At 29.3% G+C, this 25,435-nt stretch overlaps 6 protein-coding genes across 10 annotated transcripts; 2 read left to right on the top strand and 4 right to left on the bottom strand.

Annotated features, from left to right (window-relative positions):
* The first annotated feature begins 110 nt into the window (after positions 1 to 110).
* On the top strand, positions 111 to 8,948 carry LOC105205607. Its single transcript, XM_039447995.1, has 5 exons — positions 111 to 915; positions 2,056 to 2,142; positions 3,765 to 4,007; positions 8,173 to 8,239; positions 8,333 to 8,948. Exons 2-5 carry the CDS (start codon positions 2,107 to 2,109, stop codon positions 8,869 to 8,871), a joined length of 885 nt encoding a protein of 294 aa, XP_039303929.1. The 5' UTR covers positions 111 to 915; positions 2,056 to 2,106; the 3' UTR covers positions 8,872 to 8,948.
* LOC120357497 (F-box/LRR-repeat protein 2-like) lies at positions 8,817 to 12,427 on the top strand. Its single transcript, XM_039447994.1, has 5 exons — positions 8,817 to 8,867; positions 10,060 to 10,282; positions 10,377 to 10,737; positions 10,834 to 11,161; positions 11,321 to 12,427. Exons 2-5 carry the CDS (start codon positions 10,157 to 10,159, stop codon positions 11,649 to 11,651), a joined length of 1,146 nt encoding a protein of 381 aa, XP_039303928.1. The 5' UTR covers positions 8,817 to 8,867; positions 10,060 to 10,156; the 3' UTR covers positions 11,652 to 12,427.
* Positions 12,428 to 13,740: 1,313 nt separating this feature from the next.
* On the bottom strand, positions 13,741 to 19,235 carry LOC105205595 (myoneurin). 3 transcript variants are annotated; one of them, XM_011174997.3, is made up of 7 exons: positions 18,739 to 19,235; positions 17,625 to 18,631; positions 17,116 to 17,201; positions 15,466 to 15,781; positions 15,316 to 15,360; positions 15,097 to 15,200; positions 13,741 to 15,024 (listed from the first exon to the last, which is right to left on the bottom strand). In XM_011174997.3, exons 1-7 carry the CDS (start codon positions 18,756 to 18,758, stop codon positions 14,350 to 14,352), a joined length of 2,253 nt encoding a protein of 750 aa, XP_011173299.2. In that variant the 5' UTR covers positions 18,759 to 19,235; the 3' UTR covers positions 13,741 to 14,349. The 3 variants fall into 3 exon arrangements, with proteins under 3 accessions (XP_011173299.2, XP_011173297.2, XP_011173298.2); XM_011174995.3 differs by having other exon boundaries at positions 17,625 to 19,235; XM_011174996.3 differs by lacking the exon at positions 15,316 to 15,360 and having other exon boundaries at positions 17,625 to 19,231.
* A 91-nt stretch (positions 19,236 to 19,326) lies between these two features.
* On the bottom strand, positions 19,327 to 21,509 carry LOC105205596 (follicle cell protein 3C-1). Its single transcript, XM_011174998.3, has 4 exons — positions 21,222 to 21,509; positions 20,813 to 21,097; positions 19,650 to 19,721; positions 19,327 to 19,521 (listed from the first exon to the last, which is right to left on the bottom strand). Exons 2-4 carry the CDS (start codon positions 21,089 to 21,091, stop codon positions 19,420 to 19,422), a joined length of 453 nt encoding a protein of 150 aa, XP_011173300.1. The 5' UTR covers positions 21,092 to 21,097; positions 21,222 to 21,509; the 3' UTR covers positions 19,327 to 19,419.
* A 147-nt stretch (positions 21,510 to 21,656) lies between these two features.
* LOC113004956 (hydroxyacyl-thioester dehydratase type 2, mitochondrial-like) lies at positions 21,657 to 22,460 on the bottom strand. Its single transcript, XM_026139701.2, has 2 exons — positions 22,323 to 22,460; positions 21,657 to 22,234 (listed from the first exon to the last, which is right to left on the bottom strand). Exon 2 carries the CDS (start codon positions 22,213 to 22,215, stop codon positions 21,760 to 21,762), a length of 456 nt encoding a protein of 151 aa, XP_025995486.1. The 5' UTR covers positions 22,216 to 22,234; positions 22,323 to 22,460; the 3' UTR covers positions 21,657 to 21,759.
* On the bottom strand, positions 22,286 to 25,240 carry LOC105205608 (armadillo repeat-containing protein 7). Of its 3 annotated transcripts, XM_026139699.2 has the most exons (5): positions 25,125 to 25,210; positions 24,893 to 24,998; positions 24,631 to 24,813; positions 24,350 to 24,517; positions 22,286 to 22,626 (listed from the first exon to the last, which is right to left on the bottom strand). In XM_026139699.2, exons 3-5 carry the CDS (start codon positions 24,737 to 24,739, stop codon positions 22,343 to 22,345), a joined length of 561 nt encoding a protein of 186 aa, XP_025995484.2. In that variant the 5' UTR covers positions 24,740 to 24,813; positions 24,893 to 24,998; positions 25,125 to 25,210; the 3' UTR covers positions 22,286 to 22,342. The 3 variants fall into 3 exon arrangements, with proteins under 3 accessions (XP_025995484.2, XP_025995485.2, XP_039304747.1); XM_026139700.2 differs by lacking the exon at positions 24,893 to 24,998 and having other exon boundaries at positions 25,125 to 25,240; XM_039448813.1 differs by having other exon boundaries at positions 24,893 to 25,208.
* Positions 25,241 to 25,435: the final 195 nt, after the last annotated feature.

Raw genomic sequence — 25,435 nt, 5'->3', positions numbered from 1 at the left:
AATGTTTTTAAAAAAAGAATAAACTAATCATAATGATTTTTTTGAAGCAGGTTTATAATCTCGGTAGAAATAAATTAATAAAATCATTGAATCAAAATACGACACACCGTCCAACAAATCTGCTATAGAGCTCGAATACTATTAATAAACGCGTTTGCAATGTAATAACGTGAAATTAGCAAGTACACATTCTATTTGGAAAATTCTTGATTAATTTGCGCATGAGTATGTTTTTCAAATGCGAAAATTAAATCACGCTCCTAAGTAGAATAAAAAGTCATCAAAATGACGTCAAAGCAACTGTAAAATGATTATATTAAAAATCACTTTTTGATTAATTTTGATTCACTTTGATGTTATCCTGATTCAACGTGACTATGACTTATTATTTTCTTGGAGACATTCACATTTTCTATTTTTATACGGAGACTGACATCTACTGGCACAAATGCCCATCAAATAATTGAGCATCCAAACAGCTACAATTTTCACAGGTATCCTTCAAAACATGTACGATTGTAGTATTCGAATGGAGTTAACCAATAATGCCATCTTCATGTTAAGGCTCAAAACTCTTCAAACAATTACTGTAGCAGATGAATGTGATTGGTTGTTATTTTTAGATCCAACCAATCGCATTAAGCCATTCAATCAGCAATGTACAATGAAGAATGTGTTCATTTTATGCTTTTGCCCTTTGTCACAAATATTTTCTTTATGAGCGCTTTTATTCTTAACACAGGAACATGCGCCTAATGGTTTTTGAACGCAGGTAGCTGTAACGTCTGGCTTACATTTCATTTTACCGCTAGCTGCTTAACTGAAAAGAAGTTTGTGATACATTTTGGTCGCAGAGAACAAAAATTTATTCTTACCAAAATTATATATAAGTACAGTGATTACAAAGCAAATAAGGTAAATATTTATTTTCTAATTAAAGTGCACTACGAAATATAATAGTGTCATATATCAAGTATATGTATCAATTCTTAATATTAAGATAGCAAACACGTGGTGTATCGTATTACGTATTTAGGAGTTGTGTACAAAAGAGTTATTAGTTCTTTCTCTGGAAAGTAATAGTAGTTATAAACATGGAATAGTATTTATCATCTAATCTTATTTAAAATTGTGTAAAAGAGACATTATCATTTTGCATATTGAAAGCAATTTTTATAAATTTTGAAACTACTCAAGTGATTAATTTCAAACTTGATTCACACACAGTAATAAATATATTATTAATATGAATTTGTTAAGTTAAACAAGATATATTGTGATTTGTATAATTATTTGAAAAAGTTATTCTATGAAAATAACTTGTCACAGTAACTCAAAAATTAACAAATCATTATTATTTTTGTTATTCTATTGAATTATTAGAATATTACAATTAAACTTTTGTTTAAATATAAATAAAAGGTATCATAGAATTCTCTCTTCTAGTAAAAATAAAGTTTAAAATTTAATACGTGTACAGCATATACTAACTTTTTACATGTAATTCATACACAATACACACACACACACACACACACACACACACACACACACACACATACACACACACATACACACATACAAACTGATTTCAGTATTCAAAACATACATCTACCTGCACTTAATAAGTCCGTTACATTGTATTAAAGCTTGGGCAGATCCGGAGTGCTCCGTTTTTGACCTGAATGCCGCTTCGAATAATAGATTGTAACTTCCACAACATTTTGAATTTTTTAAATAAAAATTTTAAAATAGATTCTTAAAAGTATATACTAAATACTCATAAAATGCAAAAAACAAAATATCAATTGTTTTATCTCAAAATGCTTACTTAAGTTATACAATCTCTAGATGCTCATTTGTACGATTATTTTATTAGTTGAATGAAATTTTATTACTTGAAATTTTATCTAATAATGTCTTAAATTTAAAATTGCATTATAAAACTATTGATCGATTTAAATAAATTATTTAATGCATTCTGAATGCAGATTTAAATGCAACATTAGATTTAACACTAACAGCGATTCAAATACTTTTTATTGTATTGTGCAGTTGGTGTGCAAGAAAAGGAACAAAAGACTTTTATCATTTTTTTTAAATAAGATGGACAGAGTTGATGAGATGGGACCACAAAATTTAGTAAGTTTGCTGTATTTCATTTAATCGCAAGTGAACTAGCGTAAGATAAAAAATTTTACAGTAATGTTTATTAAGAGTCGGCAGAAGTAACAGGCAAACTCAATTATACATATGTAAATTTTATTCGTAGTACAGAAACAAATACATATCTGTATTTTAATAAAATATTTATTAAATTATATTACAAAATTTTGCATAATAAACATTTTAATTCACAAATGTGTCTTTCATCTTAGCGCAATTATTGTAAAATTTTTGTCGATTCATGATGCAATTATTGTACAATATCCACGCAATATGCCTATCAGGACGGAATTATTTTATCATATCTTATCTCATAGAAGAAATATTTTTTTTCTTTTCCTAACCATTTCAATTTTTTCTTTTATGAAGCTATATAAAGAGTCATCGATAGAAATAATTTTGCAGTTATTTCGCTTTTATAAAAGATTATTTTAACGAATGATATTTTCAACTTTTTATTCAATAATGCTACGAGATAAAATACGTTTGGTCACTTTACGTATAAAATATGTAAAGTGACCAAACGTATTTTATCTCGTAGAGCAATACTCTGCTTTAAATTTTTGTTTGGCTTATGTTTGACCAAGTTATGAATATAGTTAATTAACTATATTATACTGTAGTGCAGATCAAGTAAAACCAAAAATTTTTATTCTGACTTTTTTTACCTAAAAAAATCATTTTGTATCTTATAGTGTATGAGTTTCCGGATTATTACAAATATCGTTCTTGCATACTAATATTCACAGTATTTTAATTTGGTTGAATTAAAATTTGTCTTTGACTTAATTGGTATTATCTTATCTTCATTGCCTCTCCTGCAGACTCTTAAGCATATCATCCTGACGAGATAAAAGACGGGATGCGTTGCATTTGACCACGTAACGATTAACCATTTATTTCAACGATTTAACGATTTATTAGAGAAATTGAATTTTTTCCATTTGAACAAATAATAAAAAAATCTTAAATTAGACATTTGGCGACGTGGGCAATCGATTCCCACTTTTTACACAGAGTAAAGAAGAGAAAATATTTTTTATATAATAATATATAATAATACATAAAACATGCATAATTATATTTTCATATATGTATACAGGCACATTTTACATATAATCGTAATTATGTATATATAAATATGTAAAAATATATATAACTATAACTATATATAAAAAATGTTTTCACGCAACTTTGGAACGCTGCCTTAATTAAAAATAATGTAATAAGTATGCACCAGTCCAGCATATTGTAAAAAATTATTATCCTGGGAAAAATACCTCTTATATGCTGATATAAGAAAAAATCTTATCTGCTCATATATAAATTTTGGGTGCATAAAAGCTTGTATAAGTAGTCATATATCATAGTACAAGATTATTTAATAATGTATTCAGGGAAAACATATAAATAGGATTTAAATAGGAATAAAATTTATAAGAATAATCATATATTATCATATATAGCAGTATAAGATTATTTAAGATGACTCTTCCTATTCTTTATTTCATTCATAAATATACGAGTATATTTATTAATATGAACAAGTAAGAGGCATTCCTTCTCAGGTAATATTCATATTTTTCATCATTTTTTAGAGAGAGATAACATTCCCCTATCGTCGTTTACGGTACGAAGATATTAGTCGATATCCTTATGTCGACAAACTATCTATTCCAGGTTGGAATACTAAGAATAATCCTGTGTCTATTGACTTTATTTATCAATTTGCAACGAAAAGCATTAGTTACCATTGCATCAACGATGAAAAGCATTGTAGCTGTTATGTTGCTGACATATTTGGGCCACCTACAGTTCATTTAGATGATGGATGTAAAAAAGTAAGGTTTTATATTTACTAGCATCATTTTGGGGAAAAAAGAATTAAATCTGACAATATATGATCATATCAGATTTATCAGATCCGGCTAGATCCGAAAATTTTTGTCAGGCTGAATGTAAACAGACATAAAAAACCAGATTTAAATAGTTAAATTATTTATCGAATATATTTAGTTTATAAAAATGCTTATTCAAATTATTAGTAATATTATTTATATTATTTAACAAAATAAAATTATTGACAACAAACAAGATCGAATCGAGGAAAAAAAAGACCTAACGATAATAAACTAAAATTTAATGCAGTATTTTTTAAAAGCAGATTTTATATGAAATTATATAAATAAATTTATATTATTATTTATATAAAACTGTAAATAATTTTAAAATTTCTTAATACGATTTTAGACGCTATTAAATAATAATAAATTGAGAATTTTTTATTTTTTAAAGACGAGAAAGTTTTCTTTATTTGTATTATTTGTCAACAAGCTTGCAGTATACTAAATATACATTGATTAATAAAAATTTATACATATAAGAGAGAGGGGGTAAGATGACGAAGTGTATAAGTTGACAAATTGTTAATTTTTCCAAGTTAATAACAAATATTGAACCAATGTTTAATTTATTAGAGACTTTAGATGGTAACAAATAATCTGTAGTAGTTTGATTTTAATCTGTTCATAAGAATAGATAATATATTATATTATAATAAGAAATGTGTTTTGCAAGCACCTATTCGTAACTTTTTGTGTTTGTTCATAAGAAATAACATAATTATAATAAATATTTATATTTTCTCTATAAAATCACAATATTGTATATCTATAAACGTATACAATAATGTATTATATTTATTAATTTTTGTATTGCAATATTTTATATTTTATAAATAAATAAATACGTCAATTGAGAGTAAGATAACAAAAGTTGTGTATAGGCAAAATAATTGTGCATTAATTTTTCCAGTCTTAACAACATTCTGACTATTATATATAACACAATTTTAATCGCAATATGTATCGTAATATGTATATATCACAATTTTAATAATTTTGAATAATATAAGGTAATTTGAAAAACCAAGAACGAGCTATTCTTCGATTTTTTAAATTACAATTTATTTTAATCTTGACAACCAATCATTCGCCATCAAAAAACGTTTAATTCGATCTTGTTGGGATAATAAATTTAAACTTAGAGCAATTTGTTTTTGAATCGATTATCGATTGTCTATATTTCGATGCTTTTTTTGCTTTTGGTCCCATGTCTGGAATATTTTTCTATACTCTGAATTAAATTTCTTGTGAAGCAGAATTGAAGATTATATTACAGTGAGATAAATAAAATGGATTGTATAATATTCAGATATGTTATGTTACATCCAGCCTTAAGGAAAAGAAGGCTATCTCTCAAAAGATGCCTGGGACTTGAGGCCTGAGGAAGGCAGGGAAGGATGCAACAGAAACTCTTTTATTCTCGTGATCGCACTAGTGGGATGTATGGCACGAGCCGAACGCACTTTTGATGATTCCGAAATTATGCATCAATGTGTAATGACACGCTTTAACGCCTTTTCAGAATCGTGCGATCGTTGATCCTAATTTAAGTCAAAAAATTCAATCCATATAACTCGGGATCGAGTGCAATCCTTCTTAAGTCGGGAGAGTAATATGAGTACGAGATGGGTTAATGAAATAAAATTTTACATTTAAACTTTTCATTTAAACAAGACTTAGCATATATTCTGATACTTGAAATTTACATACATAAGGTTTCTATAAAGTTGTTCAAAAGAATTAGCGAATAAATACATAATCGGTTATTGTTATTTAATAGAAAGAAGAAAACAATATTACAAGGTAATTATTATTAATTAGGAAAAAAAAATTAAAACAGTAGTACGTAATCGATTAGGTAATGATTATTCAGAAAGTTAAAATTTAAGTACATTGTTTAATATCGGTAAGAAAATTTATGATGAAAATCTATTAACATTATTTTTGAGGTTTGGAAACATTGAGAATTACAGGATAGTACATGATTAATTATCAAGAATACAAATAATTAATTACGACTACTTAAAAGTATTAATGTTAGTGTAAATTATCTATTATTATAAGTATAGTGTTCAATTGGGAAAACTAAACGGTGCATATTGAATAATTGATTTAGAAACTATACATATTGAATTAACATTGGTATTACAAATAATTAATTTTGAAAACTTAAACTACACGCGTTATTATGTGTACAGGAGGAGATGGAATTAACTTATTCTTTAATAAATTCGTAATTATGGGTTGAGATTCATATTTTAACTATTAAATCAAATCAAAACCTAAGATTTAAGAATGGAAATAGAACATTTACATTTACATAGAGATTTAAGAAATATTTAGAGGGAAAGTCGGGAATTGTCTAAAATGAAAATTGCTGTATTAATCCGAAATAAAAATAATAATATTGGGAACAAGGAGCTGGGACATGAACGGCTGTGATTGCTCATTAGCGATTGATTCCTGGCGAGTTAAATGGAAAATTGAAGTAAAACCGAAAAAGAGAAAAAAAACTTACTTATGATAGCAGAGAGATGACGCGTTTTCTGATTTTTGGAGATTGCTGATGGAGAACGATCTTGAAACTAGACAGTCTGCGTCTCGCGCACAGATTCTAAGTTCAAAACGATTTTAAAAATAACGCGCACAGCTTCGACTTTAGACTGAGAATAAAAATCTTGGATCTCGAATCTTGAAAAATAAAAATGATAATGACGACGGAGTGTCAAGAAGTTGCACATTTTATAGAGTTTAGGAAAGGGCGTGGAAATGATTTAGTGGGTGAGATGGAGATTTGATTGGGTAAAGCCCTTTTGAGCTTTTTCCCTTTTCTTGGAGGTTCTTTGCTATCAAAATTTTGGGCTTGTTCATTGGTAGTTTACCAACGCTCACTACCAATCATCTTCTTGGATGATCTCTCGTTGACTAATTTTCCATCTTCTCCTGATTGTTCTTAACTTTAAGAGGGGCGAGCAGTTGCATCACCCAATTGCCTAAGGAATTCGTTATCTTACGGTTTCTCTTCTTGGAACGTTCTCTCCCGATTTTTATATCGTCGCGTCCGTTTATTTGGGACTAGCTTTCCATATGGATCATCTTTCCATTCCTGATGAAACATAGGTTCGTATAAAGCCGGGGTTGTAAGGTTTTGATTTTATAGTTTTATAGTTTCCGTTCGGCGTCGCGACTCAATCTTATCTTTGATTGTTGCCAGACTTTAATAGCTTTAGATTTTCTTTTTTTTCTCTCGAGTCCAGGCTTTGTTTGTTCATATGGATTATTGTATTAGGATAGGCCGTCGTTTGTAGTTTTGTCGTCGCACGATTTCTCCCTTTTTGCTTATTTAACGGACTTATTGCTCTGGATGTCATTATATATTCCAAAGACAATATTTGATTTTTCTTATAGTAACCGGGTGATAGTGTTATAAAAGAGAAATCGTGGAGTTCCGGATATAAGTATTATAAATTTTACAAACAATCTTTTAACTTGTTTTGCGTTTCATATTTTGTATGATGGACGCGAAAAGAGAAATCGTGAAATCCTCCGGATGTAACAGTTATCTTGTATCATAAACAGTAGAGAGAACAAAACAGAGAAAAGTATTCCAGACGTGGCACCAAAAGCAAAAGGAGTATCGAAATATAAATAAATCGATAATCGATTAAAAAAAAATGCTTTAAGTTTAAATTTACTGTCCCAACAAGATCGAGTTAAACATTTCTTGATGGCAAATGATTTGTTTGTTTATTTTTCCAACGTTTGCCGCACCACAAACATTATCGTGTATAGTGCATATCTGTAATTCTACTAAATCTAGTAGCAGTGCCACGCAGCAAATATTTCGCTTATAGTAATCAAAGGTTAATATAGTTATACAACAGTGTATATGATCATATTAAACATATATTTCACCAGAAGCACGCGGACATATATATATATAAAGCCACATAAGCATTTTTTAGCAGATACACGTGATCAACCGATACACAATTTATTGATTTAGTCAGATCTAATTCTTTTTTCCGAGTAATCACATTCTTATTTTATGCTGCAAGATGATATAATTTGATATTTTTTTCATTTAATATTTTTAATATAGCGCACACCGAACAGATCATATTCATCGTTTTCTAACTCTTTGGAATCTAACGGGATGCATTATATTAGTACGTAATATTAAAATTCATAATTTGGATATTATTAAAGAAGATATATTATCACATTTAAAAGAGATTGTAATTGTATTTTTTGATTTGAAGATCTGGAGTATCATGAAGCTGTATATCCACTCAGAATCTCCGTGTTCGGTGATTCGGACTTTCCGGTGGGCTTTAGGAGTCGAATTTGGGCTAAAGACTCTGATGATAAGTGGTCTCTATTATGGGATACAAACAGTGATGTCATATATAAATATAAAAGAACAGTAGTGGCCGAAAGATTAATTTTTTCTACTACACGTCCGCCGTATTACTTTAAAACCAAAATGTTGAGACTAGAATTTACATGTTCTCTCCTACAATTGCATTCGAAGCTAACTGCTGTAATGCTTGCTGGTACATCAGACTTGATATTTCCTAGAAGACTTGAACCATCAAATCCACATTGTGTATTTAATTTGTTAGATAAGATTAATCCTTGCCCCTGTCGTCCAATACAAAATTATGAATTTGCCTTAAATATAATTACACTCGAAAGCAAAAATATTTTGCAATGGAAAACACCACTTATACGTTTTTGTTTAACAAAAAACGTTATTCAATGGAATTTATGGAATTATTATGTCATTTGTGAAAGGTAACAATCACCGACGTTAATAACTTTTCCGATTGTATTGAGTTTGAACATAATTCGAGGTGGATTCGCGGTGTCACATGCTGCAACCGTTCGATTAGAAAGTAGAGGATATATTATAGTACTAGACGGAACATACACATACAGCTCAAAATATTTTTACAATATTTTAAAAATATCGTGTATACAGATTAAATATTTTTAAAATAATTAGAAAAAATATTTTTTAAATATTTTTATGTTTGATAAATACTCTAAAAACATATTTTTAAAAATATTCTAGAAATAATTGGCAAAAACTTCTTTTAATATTGTTAAAAACTTTTTAACAATATTTTGCATAATATTTTTAAAAAATAATTTTTGAAAATATTTTATTTTATTGCGTGCTGTATGGTTAGAATTCAAATCATTTTGATAGACGTAGAAAGAGAAACAACGATATGGAAGAATAGCAAAGTAGATTAAGAACAGAAAATTCTACTTTTTAATAGAGCAAAGAAAATAAATTGCCCAAAGACTCTGAAATATCTAATGAAGTAAACAAATTGCAAAATAAGACGAACCCTGCTGGTATACTATGTCAGCAAATTTGGAAGCAGTAATCAAACAGAATTTGCAGATTGTGCTCATTTTCTGCTCCCAATTTACAGAATGCACATACACGCAGGACCTGCTTGGTTTTTGCTACCAATCTGCTAACATAAAATGGCTTAGCTTCCAGACTTAGCTTTTACATTCTTCTGTCATATCTGATCTCGGCTGCTAATCGACGTACAAACTAAACGCAGTTCGTTATTGTGATACTATAAACATTAAGATCCATGAGGCTTAATTCTAAGACGTAAAATACGTCTTTCGAAGAGAAAAAAAAGCGGATCCCGCTAATTTATAAATCTAAATGCTAATGCAGAGGTTTCTAACTTGAAAACATACTATATAAGTTATTATTTCCTTTCTTCTCAAAAATAAAATTCGATCAATGATGATACTAGACGGATAGATACAATCATTGACATACGTTTTACCTTTTAAGTCTCTTGAGACAATGAATGAAAGAAATAAGCCGCATGCTCTGTTCAGTATATATCAATAGTTCAAACTCACTGCGATCGAACACGTTATAATGTTCTTATTCTTTTGTTATAATACTCCTAAAAATAAAAACTAATTTGTTCCTATTTTACATTTACAGTGAAATAGTAGAATCTTGCCATAAGTGTGTTCTCGGTTACAAGCATATATCTCAGAAAATTGAAAAAGAATGTCTCCCTGATTTTGCGCAATGTTTTATGGAGATTTATAAGCATTGCACTTCACATAAAAATTATTTGAATTATGAAAAGTTTTTGGAAGATCTTCAACTATTATGGAAAGAATCCAAGAAGCCTATCACTTGCAGTTTTCCTCAGCTTCCTGTAATATATTCTAAGAAGTTTATTTTTTATTGTATTAATTTAATTTATTTTAATGTCATTTCATGTATTGAAGTTGTCTGCTTTATTTTTACAGGATGAAATAATAATTAAAATATTTAGCTGTTTAGATTTAAAATCATTGAGCCGTATCAGCAGAGTAAATAAACGCCTAAATAATTTATCACAAGATCCTAAATTTTACAAAAGTCTGAACATACGAAATATACATTATACATATTGGCGCTTCAGTTTCGATGATATATTTCTCTATTTTGCATCCAGATGTAAATATTTGACACAAGTGGATCTTTCATTTTGCACATTTTCTGTATCGGCCTTTAATAAATTTCTTGCTACTTGTGGCAAACTTTTGACTGATTTAAGATTAAATAATTGCCCACTTATCAACGATTCTGCTGTACATCAAATTTCAACGATATGCAGAAATTTAAAAGGTATACATACAAATAATTATACAATAATTGTAAAAACTACGAGTAAATATTGTATGACTGATATAGAAATACATATATAATATATATTTCTTTCAGGATTGGATTTAAATGGTTGTAATTGCGTAAACGATCAAGGATTATCTTATCTTATAAATCTGGAATCTCTTGAGCGTTTGCATCTTGAAAACGTGAAAGCCTTAAATGCTGTAACTGTTTGCAAAATACTGCAGAGCAATCGACAAATGCGTGACTTAAATTTAGCACGCATGTGCTCAATTTTAAATTTAAACGAAATCGCAATAAGATTGAAAACTTTATGTCCAAATTTGGAAAGGATAAATTTAGCAAAAACAAATTTACCATCGAAAGCTATTGATGCCCTTGCCGATTGTAAGAATCTGCAGGAAGTGAATTTTAGAAATGCGTATGTATATGATATAAAAGTTCACTTTTTAGTATCCTTTTACTGAATTTTATCCTTTATTGAATTTTATATAGTTAGTTCTTGCATGCTTCTCGAAATAACTATATTATTTGTCTGTTTGCGATTAAAAAACTATAATAATTGTATAACTTTTTTTAGGTGGACAAATTGCGGATATACACCCAGCTTAAGGGATAGCTTCCATAGATTATTTTCCTCTTGTCAACGCTTGGAAAAAATCGACTTAAGCTTTAATCATTTACTACCAAGTTATGTATTGGAAACTTTAACACTGTGTAAAAATTTAAAGTGTTTAATGTTGATAAAAGTAACTTCTGTAACACCTGCGACACTCCGTGACACATGTTTTGAAATTCTCCTGCAATGTCCCAAATTGGAAGAAATCTATCTTCCATTTATGGTAACGAACATATTGACTGATCATTGGAACGAAAGATATCAAAATGTAACCATTTTTTCCTTCGATTGATTAATAAATACTGTAAAAATGTGGTGCAAAATATAACAGCACACATTTTAGTTATGGGATATTGCTAAATGGGAAGCAAATTTGTAACTAAACTGTGCCCTCAGTTGGTTTCCAATGTGAATCAAATCTGCAGAACACATTCCGCAGTCAAATTGACGACAAAACACTACAGCAAATGTGATAATAGCAATGTGACGACAACAACGGATTCTAAGCAGATCTATCAGTTTACTGTAAAGCGCCTATAGATTTGAATTATTTCAAACGCAAATTAGATCTGTCGCCAAAGTGGTGTCAAATACAAATCAAATCTGCTTTCAAAAGTAAAAGCAAATTAATGTTAATTTCTTAATTGTATTGATTTTTACAATTATTAATTTTTACAATAAAAAGTTACTCTGTTAAAATACACTATCTCATTTATTTTTGTCTTTGAACCCAATGTTGAATACTCGCTTTCAAAATCACTTTATTAGAATATACATGTAAGTAAAATATTTCATATTGTTGCACTTTTTATATTTTATTGTGTACAATTTTTACTAACAAAGAATAAACTCTGCCGCATCAATCAATATTAGAGCGACGGGAGCGTGTTGCACTGCGGATGAACAACTTAAAAAAAAAAAAAACAAACCTTTTGAATTTTTGCCATCAACGTGTTCAATAGATATATTTGCTCTATATAATCGATTGTCTATCTCTTAAGTACTTTTTAATTATCACATCCCTAGAAAAATTGCCTTATTTCTTTATACGTATTTATTTTAGGAGGGAAAACACTTCTTTGAAGAAAATCAGTTTTTTTTCTTTTAAAGCGTATATCGTCGAAACTATATATATAGGAGATACAAGAAAATGTTTTGAATGAAAGTTGAATAAAAAAATTTTTTATTACTGTTATAAAGTACCTACTTTTTGAGCCATTCAAAGGTTCGATTATTTTAATATATGAATCTTTTTAAGGGGATCCTGAAGTCAGTCCTGTTTTACCAATAAAAGATAATAATTTTATAACAACTTTTCGTACGTATTACTTTCATAAATTTAGAAATCCTATTCCAGAATCAAAGTATATATACTTAAGTATTAATACATGTTTGCAGTATGAACTTTATGCAGAGAACGAAAAAAAGTTTTTTAATTCAAAACTTTTTCAAACTTTTTTTGTTATTTATTAGACGGTTGTGACATCCAGAGCTCTCAAATCGTGACTATATTTGCTTGATATAAAAGCTTTATAGTCTGTATAATACTTGCGAAATTAGAGTTTGCAAACATATAAATTACACAAAAAAATAACGTCGAGTTTTTAGAATTAAACTTATTGTTAAACACTTATTAATTCAATACCAAAAGATTTTACGAAAATTTATTTGTATGTAAGGTATGTAAGGTATGTTATATTGATATAGTCGCTAATAGCACAAGACGTCCTCGGGATGATTCTGAATTCGTCCTGAATGGCCCGGGACAATAATGGGACGGACTTAAGACATTATAAATCATTATACTAAGATGAAAATTTCAGGACTTCCCGAGGAAGAAAAAAACGTTTGTATTGTCGTTTGTTGTTTGTATCAGAAAATAAACTTGACCTGCACCGAAGTGGAATCGAATTAAGCGTATCGATGGAAACCAGACCATGATTCCAGTAACAGCGTTATGTAAACAAAACGTGTCAGGCGCCAGATTATATATTGCTTTTTTATAAATCTCGTTATTGCTCGTCACTTTACCTACAAAAATTTTTAGGTAAGGAAATGTTTTAAGAAATGTTTCGTGTGGCTTGTGGGACCGCATTTTATTTCTCATTCATGTATATAAATAGCATATATGTTATACCAAATTACATGTGTAATTCAGTATTTTGAAATTATTTCTTTTGGCATGTTTATGTTACACAATTTATAAGGATCTTCAGTTTTTTTCACATAATTAAGAACTTGATTAAATTTTGAAAATACCGTTCATAATTATATGTTGATAATTTTTTCATTTTTTAACTATAATTTTATTAAAATATAACTTTCTAAAATTAAAAGGATCTTGGGATAGTTTTAAGTAATTAATCGTAAACCAAATATACAAATTTTGAAAAAACTATATATTCATAAGGAAAAATGAAGTTTACAGAACATTTTAAAATAAAAAATATAAAATTTCATTGTATAATTTTCATATAAAAGTATGAATTATACATTGTTTAAATATGATGATTAGATGTACATTCTTTTTAAATTGAAGATGAGAAGTTTTCTTGTTTCCTGAAAATTTAACTTTTTAGACTTATTTAATTTTTGTAGTAGATCAGTTATATTAAGATGTTTTATTTGTTTATTAGCTTATCCTATCCAGAATTTCAGCTTAATATATATTAGACACTTTGTCTGTTAAAACACTTGTATTATTTTTTTGCTTAGATATTTTCATTTACAGCAATCTTTATAATACCAAAAATAAATGTATGTCCAAATTTGCTATTATTCCATTATTTCTAAGACTAATAAATTATATATAATCATTGTTTTTTGTATCTACATATGCCAATGTGTAATCAAGTTACAGCATCAATCATATAATTTTAACAATTTGCAAATTTTACAGTTAATAAATATCTTTGTTTTCTATATAATTAGCTCTAACAGATCTAATGTATCGTTAGTTTGTACTATTGAGTTTAAAGCATATATTTACTTCATTTTCTATCTATACCATATAGTAATTCCTTCAAAGAGTCTTCATTTATGGTTTGTAGAGAATCCTTGTTATGGCTAAAGTCATGCTCTAGGCCACTCGGCTCCACCAGATTCATTTGCGCATTGTCGGAGACTTGTGGAAAGCTGGTGTAAGAATCTATCGAATCCTCTTTGCGTTTAGGCGAAGATACGCGCAAGTGCTCCATCTCGAACGTCGATGACGACAGGCTAGTCTCGAGGGGCGACATCACCATGGAAAAGAAATCATTCGTGCCTTTCGCATCTATTTTTTCATTGTCTAATCGCACTCTCTCAATTGATTCCACTGATTCCTCGAGTCCTGCACTGTTAAGATCATTAGTATCCCACGTCTTGCTCTTTGGATCCTCATTGGTATTACTGGTGTCTCTAAATTCGATGCCTTGTTCCTTTCTCTCGGGAGGTACGTTATTTATATTCGATTGCAGCTCTAAAACAGGTTGCCCCTGAACGTTTATTATCAACACATACTTGTTTTTCTCGTTGTCAACGGTGTTGGTCATCGATTGATCTTCTTGCAGGGTATCGGCGATCTGTGAGCCGACTGTTTTGTTATCAGTCTCCCGTGTATCGGATATCAATTGCTGCGCGCCGCCTGATGTCTGTACGGGGCATTTATGAGTTCTTTGACTCACCTACAATTGTGAATTACATGAGAGTTGTTAGAGGACGGAACTTACTGAAAATGCTTGATGATCACTTTGTACCTTGTATCGGAAGCTTTTGCCACACATTGTGCATTTATAAGGCATCACTCCTGTATGAATTCGACGGTGGACTAAGTACGAAACACGCTGGCGGAAACATTTTCCTGCGGAAGAATTAGTACGGCAGTTGTAGGAGGATTATTATTGTCATTGTCTCGTGGCCTGCGGCACATTTACAAGATAAGGCGTTCACTCGGCGTTTTCTCTCGTGAATATTACCTGCTTTCAGTAAGCCATGCACAGCACACCACAATGTTATAGACACTACGCAAACAGAATAATGTTAACTGTTAGTTAATTCCAAACGATTGTTTATCGGTTAATCCTGCACTTTCGGCTCGTTTTTGATGATCCAGCTTTCTAACATACCGCATGTCTCGCACGCAAACGGCTTTTCCCCGGTGTGAATCCTCTCGTGATTGTGTAATGTGGAAAGCTCTTTGAACGATCTGCCGCAGGTCGCGCAGGTGTGCGGCTTGTCGTCCCTATGATAGAGCCTGTGCTTGTGATACGACTGTTGGAAGGTAAAGCTCTTGTCGCATATTTCACATTTGTACGGCATCTCCCCAGAGTGCAGTCGTTTGTGCTTCTTTAAGAAGTACTTCGTCGTGAACATCTTACCGCAGCTATCGCACTCCCACTGCTTGCCCTCATGAGTCTTCAAATGTTGCACCACATGTTGCTCCTGAAACAAAAGCGAAAGAGTTGTATGAACAGTTCGAATTCGAATTGAATTACAGTGGATTCGATTTGATTCGTTTTCGAATGTCAAAGATTTGAATACAAATAGTTCAAGAATTTCGAATTCTATTCCCTGCGCGCTCAATCGTGTATCGGCGTATAGCAATTCTCGTATCTGATTGTCGATTTTCAAAATTTTTCAACCGTTTCTAAACCTTCTAAACTTTATAAACTATTCAAAACTTTGTACACAAAATAGACAATTTTCTTCGTAAATTTGTTTCAATATTTTATAAATTTGTATCATAATTTTAAAGAACTTAGGAAAATTTGAAAATAAATGCGCTATTATATTTTCTTAATAAAATACAGTAAAGTATTATTACTTCGACAATAACATTGTAATTTATATATATTCAATACTCATTTATAAGATTGGGTAATATCTAATTAAAAAGTAAAAAGTTAAATAATAAGTTGACTTTTAACTTATGTTAAATAAATTAATTTTAAATGAATTAATGTTTAACTTCAAATTCTAGCTTTTAAAATACACAAACTTTAACTTATTAACTTTTTCTTAAATTAACAATTTATATAAAAGTAAAATACATTCAAAGTCATACAATAAAATATTACAATAAAACATTCAACAAACATTTTATACAATATAAAAAAATATTTCTTTCAGTTAGTTATATAAACTTAATTTACAAATCAAATATTATATTTATTTGATGATCCATATTGTAATTGTTCTGTTATTCAAAGCAATATAACTTTAAAATTACAACATTTTAATTTAATAATTTAATAAATAATGCTCTCAAAATTAACTTTTAATTTAAGTTAATTTAATTTTAATACAAATTTTAACATAACTAAATTAATTTTATTATTCATTTATTTTAATTTAATTTAGATAAAATACATTAACTTAATTACTCAACTTTGCTCATATTATTTATCAGTACAATATCCTATTTATTATTTAAATATTATCTATTTTAAATTTTTACTTATAATTTTTTGTAATTATTTTCTAAAATTCTGGCGATTAATTTTTTGCCTATTAAAATGGATTTCCAATGTTATTCGAAATACTTTATTACGTTTAAATTAACAATCTGGAAAAATTTGATTCAAATTCAATTCAATTCGACATGAAAATTAAAAATTCAATTTAATTTGATTTCAAACGTATGGTCAAAGATTCAATTTGATTTGAAATTGTGCTTGATTCGTATATCTTTACGAGAGATAAATTTTTGAACTATCGAAATGCCATTTGCGACGAATATTACAAAAAAAAAACAACATGCCAGATTATCTCCTCACCTTCTTGAATTTTTTCCCGCACGTGGGACATGTGTATCCAGCGTCGCCGCTTGTAACTTCGTTTTGATCATCCTTAGGAAAAGAACCTATCGTGTGTGAAAAACTTTCTTTACGTATTATGTCAAATTATTATGTCAAAGTACATATATGTAATAATTACATATTTTTATATTTAATTAATTACACAGGCCTGCAAAATCGAGTTATAAAAATTTTTGTAATAATGTTAGTTTTTAATGTATTTTTGGTCTGCTAAACATGAATCTATTGTCTAAATTAATTATTATATCAATTTTAAGAAAAATGACGTCAAAATCGTTTTTGGTATTTTTGACACTATTTTTCTCAAAATTGCAACGTAATATTAGTTAAATTTGAAAAACGGATTCGTACTCAACAAGCAAAAATATATTAAAAAGCAGTTAAAATTATTAAAAAAAGTTTTTGCAGGCCTATGTTATTTATATTCTTAAATAATTTATTAAACAATTAATTATATAATTATTTACCTAGATTATGTGCAACGTGCGCCACTCTCATATGCACTATCAAACTGCCTCGCATTTTGAACACCTTGGAGCACAGATGGCAAGAGTAATTCTTAAAAACCTTCTCCGGACCATTGCTCATATCCTGCTCGTGCACTAATTGCTTGTGCAAAGCCAGAATGGTGGTATCAGGAAAATGAAAGCCGCATACGTTACATCTCTCCATCCTCTCCTTCGGCGCTATCGCGCGGAAGACCGTTTTGCCGCTTGTTTGCGCGTGGGGCAACGTTTGTCCATGGTCTAAATTTTGATTCTGATCCCCGGCATTCGTTTCTAGGGTCGTTTTCTCCGCATTGGGCAAGCTCTCCTTGCCACTACGCTTTTCCTTTGATTCTCTCACGCAAACGTTTGCCATTATGTTCTGGAACGATTGAAAAGTAGGGAGATCGTGTTGTCCCTCAATTAAATCTGTCGTCTGACTTTCTTGCTGTTGGCCGCTGTTCGGTTCAATGCATTTGAATGGACCTTGATAGCTTTTGGCATTTACAGTTCCCGTCATCTTTGTCGCAATAATTAAATCCGACACGGCCGATTTCTCCGTCTGTACGGCTCCCTGAGGTACGCTGAAGCGTTTGATATTACCAAAATGCTGTGTCGCACAGTTTACTTTCGATGCTCCTTGTTGCGGATCTGCGGCCGCTCGCTCGACCGCGTTGCGATTCCCATTCAATTGCGGAAGAATAGTCACTTTTATCACGTCGTGATTATAATCCGATACGAAACTGGATTGACTTGGGCCCTTCATCGACGGATTTTGATTCTTGGACTGAGAATCTATGTTGTTCCCTACACTCGGCACTCCAGGATCCGATGATTCTGTGCAAGTCCTGTTGTTGCCACTTACTGCTTTGCCTAATTGCCTCAGTATATTCCAATCCTGTAGAACAACGTTGTGCGCGTCATGGACGGAGATCAGATGCTCGTTGGTGGCAGCGACATCCGGGGACTTCAACGATTCAGCTGTACTGCTGCTCAGATTGATCGTGTGACCAAACAGATGTATAGTTAATTTATCTATGCCTAACAGTACCTCATTGCAGACAGGACATATCAAGGGTCGAGTCGCTACACTTACAAGTCCAGCTCGTAGTGCATCAAGCGTCAAGAATCCAGGCTGCGAGCACAGCGGACACGCCAAGACTCGTGCGCACATTTTGCGTGTCTGTCTCGGACACACAGACTCTCTCGTATTATTTTCTAATCATGCAAATGAATTCCAATTGCATACCAATTTTTACCAATTTCTATAAAGCGTGGCACATCTTTGCGCTTATGATACTGCTTGGCTTTAATATTTTCACGAAGTAGTCGAGCAAATGCCGTGGTTGTAAAGTTGCAACGACAAACGATACGAACGTGTAGTTTAATACTGGCATTGTCGTCTGCCTGAGGCTCCTGGGGTTATGCTCGAATTTGATCTGGTAATCCAAAGTGGGAGTTAAGGTTGTGCTTCAATAGCCAAATTACTCCAATAAGGTTTTTGGAGTTGCGCACACCGCGTGCACGAAACTCACGCACCTCGAAGGCTAAATATAGAAGGATGGTTTAAGACTTACAACACGAAGATATTCGTGTTGAATTCCTGCCTGCTTTTACAGAGCGTATCTGATCATCTACGAACTATATTTAGACAAACGGTGGGATATTCAAAGTACCATGAGCGTTAAGTCTACATATTTATTAGAAAATGTTTAAATTGTCAGAATTACAAATTACAATCGTGGTATAAAAATGTTATCCTACAAATACAAGTTAGTTAACATTTGTATGATGTGCCATTTTTGCAGCAATACTCTCTACCGGCCGACAGATTCGTATTTATCCATTCGTCTTTGCAATTCTTGATGAAGAGATAAGCCTGTCAAGAAATATCATTAAGTTCGTATAATTCAAATAATTTTATTGCTATGATAAAATAATTGTAAAATTATTTTTATGACTTCACATAGATATAATAAAAATTAAATTGTGTGTATGTCTGCTCACCCTTTCTTTGTAACAATCGCGATCTATAGAAGCACAGAGAATTGTGGAACTTTTTGGTAAATATTTCACTATCTGTGGAATATTTTAATTTCTTTATTAATAAACTATTATTAATAAACAGCTTAGAAGAATAATGTAAATGGATAATTCTCTACGTAAGGTTGAGTAGTAATTAATTTAAAAAATAATAAAATTAAAAAATTAATTACTTTTAATTAAACATAGCTAATTTTAAATAAATTAATTTTTAACTTTAACTTTTTTCTTCTCTTAAAAATTTTGTGTATGTAAAAAAAAATTATTAAAAAAATACATTCTTATATTTAAAAAATCCATTTTTTTTAGTATATATAAATTTAATTTAGAGATAAAATAAATATTAAATAAATATTAAATCTATTCAATTTATATTGTAACTATTTTATTATTTAGGTTAATTTAACTTTTAAAAAACATGATATTCTAATTTTATGTTTAAATAATGCTTTTCGAAATTAACTTTCAATTTAACTTAATCTTAATGCATCTTTTAACTTAATTTTTGTTCACGTAACTTTTAAAAAACATGATATTCTAATTTTATGTTTAAATAATGCTTTTCGAAATTAACTTTCAATTTAACTTAATCTTAATGCATCTTTTAATTTAATTTTTGTTCACGCAACTTTTAATTGAACTTAATTTTTAACTCTAACTTTAGATATTTTTAAACTTTAATTTATTAATTTTTTCTCCTAAAAATTTCCATAAAAGAAAAAAAATTATAAAAAACAATACATTTTTATAAAAATAAAAAAAACTTTTATGGTACTGTACATAAATTTAATTCACAAATAAAATATTAAATTTATAAAAATGATAACTCATATTCTAATTATTTTGTTATTCAATCTATTAATTTTTAAAAAATGCAACAATTTAACATAATTTAATATTAAAAAATTTTATAAATTTTATAAAAATATTTTTTCAAAATCAATTTTTTATTAAACTTAATTTTAGTGCAATTTTTAACTGAGTTAATTTTTGTTCATGTAACTTTTAACATTACTAACTTGATTTTATAAACTATTAATTTTAATTTAAAGTTAGTTGAGAAAATATTAATTCAAACTTATTTCTTCAAAAACAAATTTCAACAAAATTAAAATTTAATAACTTACTACTTCCAGACATTTGTTGATGCAAAGTTTGTTCCCACTGATGCTACATGAAAATGAATCAGGATGTTCGTGAAGGAGTGCAGGATATCCTTTAGGTTGCTCCTTGCTGCCCTTTTTGAATTGTCCACTTAAAAATACGGCGCAGACGCAGCCAATTGGCTGTTCTTTTGTATTTATGGCTGGTTTAATATTTGTAACAGTATCATTTTCTGTAGTGCTATTATTTTCTGCGTAGGAATATGATATGCAAAGAGTTATCATCATTAATGATAAATACATTTTGACCTGGAATTTAAGTTGCTGCAGCTATATTAACATTGATCTCTGTTTAATTTCAATGATATTAACCAGATTAATTCAAATTAAATGATTCGTAAATATTTAAAAAGATAAAATGAAGACTATATACCTTTCTTCTAAAAGATATCAGCGGGATTACGAATCAATAATTAACTTATTTTTACTCCAGAATTTCTTCCACAGAACCTCACTGTGTCACTTCACAAAACTTCACTCGAATGTAAGTCTGATGTTCTAAATTTATAAAGTCGCATTATGTTGCAATGCAATTCATGAGCCACATTCGAAATGCTTGTTAAGCAAAACTTCAGATTTTATGTAGTAAGAGTTTCATTTTAATTGTTTGTATTTACGATTGAAATGTATTGCATGCAATAGCCAAATTTTAAGTTTTAAATTCCAATGATATTCAAAGAAATGTAAGGACAGAACTAAAAAAAAAAAAATTATAATCTGCATATACCTGTATATTCTATAAGTATTAAAAGACAATAAAACAATATTTATGCATTTACAATATTTACAAAAAAGAAAATAGAAAATATTGGTTTTATTAAATTTTTATTAAATACTTTTATTCTTATATAAATTAAGTATTAAATATTTTTTACAGTAATAATAAAAAACATTACAATATTACATAAGTATTACAATATCTTTCTCATGACTTTCGCTTCTCCTTCTAACACGATTCTATCTCCATTAGCAATACACATATACACGCATTTAATGATTTTTCTTACTGATGTAATTTTCACTATAACTTCTACGGTATCACCAGCGTAACATGGTTTAGGAAACGTAAGATTTTGCTCGATAACTATAGTACCTGCACCAGGTAATTTTGTACCAATTAAGCCTGACACTAAGCCATTGAGCAAGGCGCCGTGCGCAATATTTCTTGCTGACTCGGTGTGTATTGGATTATGATCACCAGTCAATTCAGCGAATTTAAGTATATCGTCATTCGTTATTACTTTCAAAACAGATACTTGGTCTCCTTCTCTCAAATTGTTCATTGTTGAATCACCGAATGATCTCACTTTGGAAGTTTTTGTAGAGTGGTTTTTGAGAAAACCAGAGAAAAATCGAATTAACTTCATGTTTTTCGTATTTTTAATTCTTTTAAAAATATGTAAGAATTTATAGAGCAAAATAATTCAATAAAGAGTATTAGATTTAACCATATGTATTAGATTCATATATTTACTTTTTCCACAAGAAGACTAATTAGACTTCTGTCTTTATTTTTTCCACGTCACTTGCTTTACAATAGTCATTCAGGAACAAGGTTGCCATATTTTTAACACGTACATTCTCGTGCGAGGTATCTGAAAGTTCCAGCATGCGTTTAATTATTCTGGTCGATGTTATTTCATTTACCGATTCAGGCGTAATCAGGAACATCAAGGTAGCAATTACTGCAAGCAAAACATCTTCATCTTCAGAGGTGAGTAACGACGATATTAATTCGACACCTTGATTGCGCAGAATGTATAACTTATTTATTGCATCTGAAAGAACAATAGTATACTAACAATAAAGTAAAGTGTAAAACAATAAATAGTATCAATCGATATCGACAATATATATGAAATTACAAAAAAAAGAAAAAAAATTACATGTGTAAAACCGGTAATATTTAATAATAGACAATGAAGCTTACAAATCCTTCAAAAATTTAGATGTTTTGTGCTATACCTTCTTCAGTGAAATTCCAAATTACTACAAGAAATAGCCCTAAAATTATTCTTATTTAAGATTGTTATGACTGTTCTAAATTAACTGTAATGATAATACAACAATCAGAAGTCACATCCAAATTTAAATAAATGCATATAAGAACAAAATACAATAATAATTAATAATCGCAAATAAAATAAACATTACAATAGCCAAGATACCACGTTAGAAAGGTCAATAATACAAAATATCTGAAGATATTCTTCATTTGTAAGTAAGAACACATTCGCGTCAACAGAAAGTCACCAGATTTGGTGATCGTGATTTAAAGGATATATGTCAAATTACTGAAAAGTTGAATCATTAGAATTAAATTCTGAGGAATAAATCACAGATATTAATTAATGGAAATTATTGATATTATAAATGATTTTGTAATACAAGATTTACTTGACCAAATTGGACTTTGCATTCTAAATTAGAAAAAAACAGAAATGACTCAAATAATCTCAAATACTGTAATGTGAATAATTCTACATATCTACTGAGGCTTTCATTTCTCACACAAAGACTTTTATTTCTCACACCTGCAGTGAAAGAGGCAAATTTATATGTCATTATATTTATGAACAATAAAATATTTAATGTGTATTGTTGGTTAAATCTTTAATATGTCAAAATACGAGAAATTTAACATTTCAGTATTTTTATCTAAATTAATTACGTTTTAATTATTTCATATATGGTTCTTTTATCATAGTTAAATTCTATATTTAAAATCTTAACTTCATCTTAATCGAACTTATAGTTTAAATTTTTTATGTGTTTTATAATGACTGAATGCTCAACAAAATCTAAACAAAATCTTATAAACAATAATTTTGTTTCTGATAATGAGTCACATAATGAACAAGTGAACAAGAATTAAAGAGCAATGTGGACTGAAAATTTAACTATTTTTTATATAATTTTTAATTTCTACTATCTAACATTTTAAAATTTAGCTTTTTCTTTTATTACAAAAGTATATTTAAAATTCTATATTTTTTCTTGCAAAGTAATGCAATTACAGAAAGTTTATTGTATTTCATTTTCCATATACAATTATTTATAAATTTTTTTTTATTTCTTATATTAAATTTTTTAATTACACTGTTTAATCAATAAAATATTAAGGCATTAAATAATACTGTAAGCTTATAATGTATGATGGTATAAAAAATGTAAATTAAGACTGCACTGCACTTTTCACCTTTTGTTTCAAAAATTATAATAAAAAAATGTTATTTAAAGTTTCACTAGTTACCATGTATCTAGTTTTCTAATTACTATATGCTGTATGTAGCATATGAATATACTGTATTAAAATATCTTATGAAAAATGAGTTAAATAAAATGTTTATGTTAAAGGCTCCTTCTAAGCTTCATATCAACATTTTTTTTCTAAATCATTTCACCAGTTCCTCAAACTATCAAGAAATTTATTAGAATTTATCAAGTTACCATCAGATTAGGTCATTTTTATCTGTAGCTGTATATCATAAATATCCTTACCTAAACATAAATTGCAGATACCATCAATGCCGAAAAGTACTAGCTTCGGATTGCTTTCAGATAAAGCATTGAGAAATATATCTATTACTTTTAGCTGCCTTAAGTATCCATAGTTCACAGGATCATAAGCAAAGTTTGCCAAATTAGCCAATACTTGCTCCCGCGCGTCTAAATTTGAAACACATTGATATAATGTTATTATACATTTGTCGTCAAGGGCCATAATATACCTCATTGGTAAAGTATATCCTTTTGTAAACAAGACAGTGTTAATCTTTTACCTTTGGATGTCGTTGTGTTGTATTCAGTGACCAAAAGCTTTAAAAAATCATAACGTCCAATGGGATTATTCCCTGTACGTTTTATTAATCTCGCTTTACTGGAGAACATTTGTTTTTGGAGTCTTGATGTATTTTATTTATGTTATTATGTACACCATAGACAACCTTCCATTGCATTATGTCCTGTAACAATGAAGTATTGCTCTCAAAATGGAATTATGCAAATACATGTATATATAAGAAATATCATAATGATAATTACATAAATAATGATTTCGATGCGTTATCAAGCGATGACACTCTTGCAACGTGCAACGATACACGAATATTGTTATATGCACAACTGATTAAAATCAAGCTTCGTATATCTCTCATTTGTTCACCAATTGTTTGCAAAAAGAATGTAAAATAATATATCATATACCGTATTAACTCTCAGCACTCTATTTTATTTGCAATTTTTAGCACTTTTTTCAATAAAAATGGATCATTACCTTGATTGTTGATAGCTTTCATCAATAACAAGAAGCACAAGAAGTCGCAAGCAATCGCAAGTCGCAAGCGTCTCGAACGATGGAGTTACACTCAGTTACACTCTGTTGCACTCTACCTAAGAATCCGGAAATAATGAACTACTCAAATTTCTATCAAAATACGCGAAATTTAGAATAAAGAACAGACTTACCATTTACTCGAAAATTTTTCATTGATCATTGGTTGATTTTTTTATTAATTTTACACAGCATTGGATGGCGCTCAATCACCAATTAGCAAATTCCACTTGCATCTTCCAATTGGGCAGTCC

The sequence above is a fragment of the Solenopsis invicta genome, chromosome 4, assembly GCF_016802725.1.
Source record: "Solenopsis invicta isolate M01_SB chromosome 4, UNIL_Sinv_3.0, whole genome shotgun sequence".
Classification (NCBI taxonomy): domain Eukaryota; kingdom Metazoa; phylum Arthropoda; class Insecta; order Hymenoptera; family Formicidae; genus Solenopsis; species Solenopsis invicta.
The sequence above is the reverse complement of the archived record's forward strand: the minus strand, read 5'-3'. Positions and strand labels throughout refer to the sequence as shown.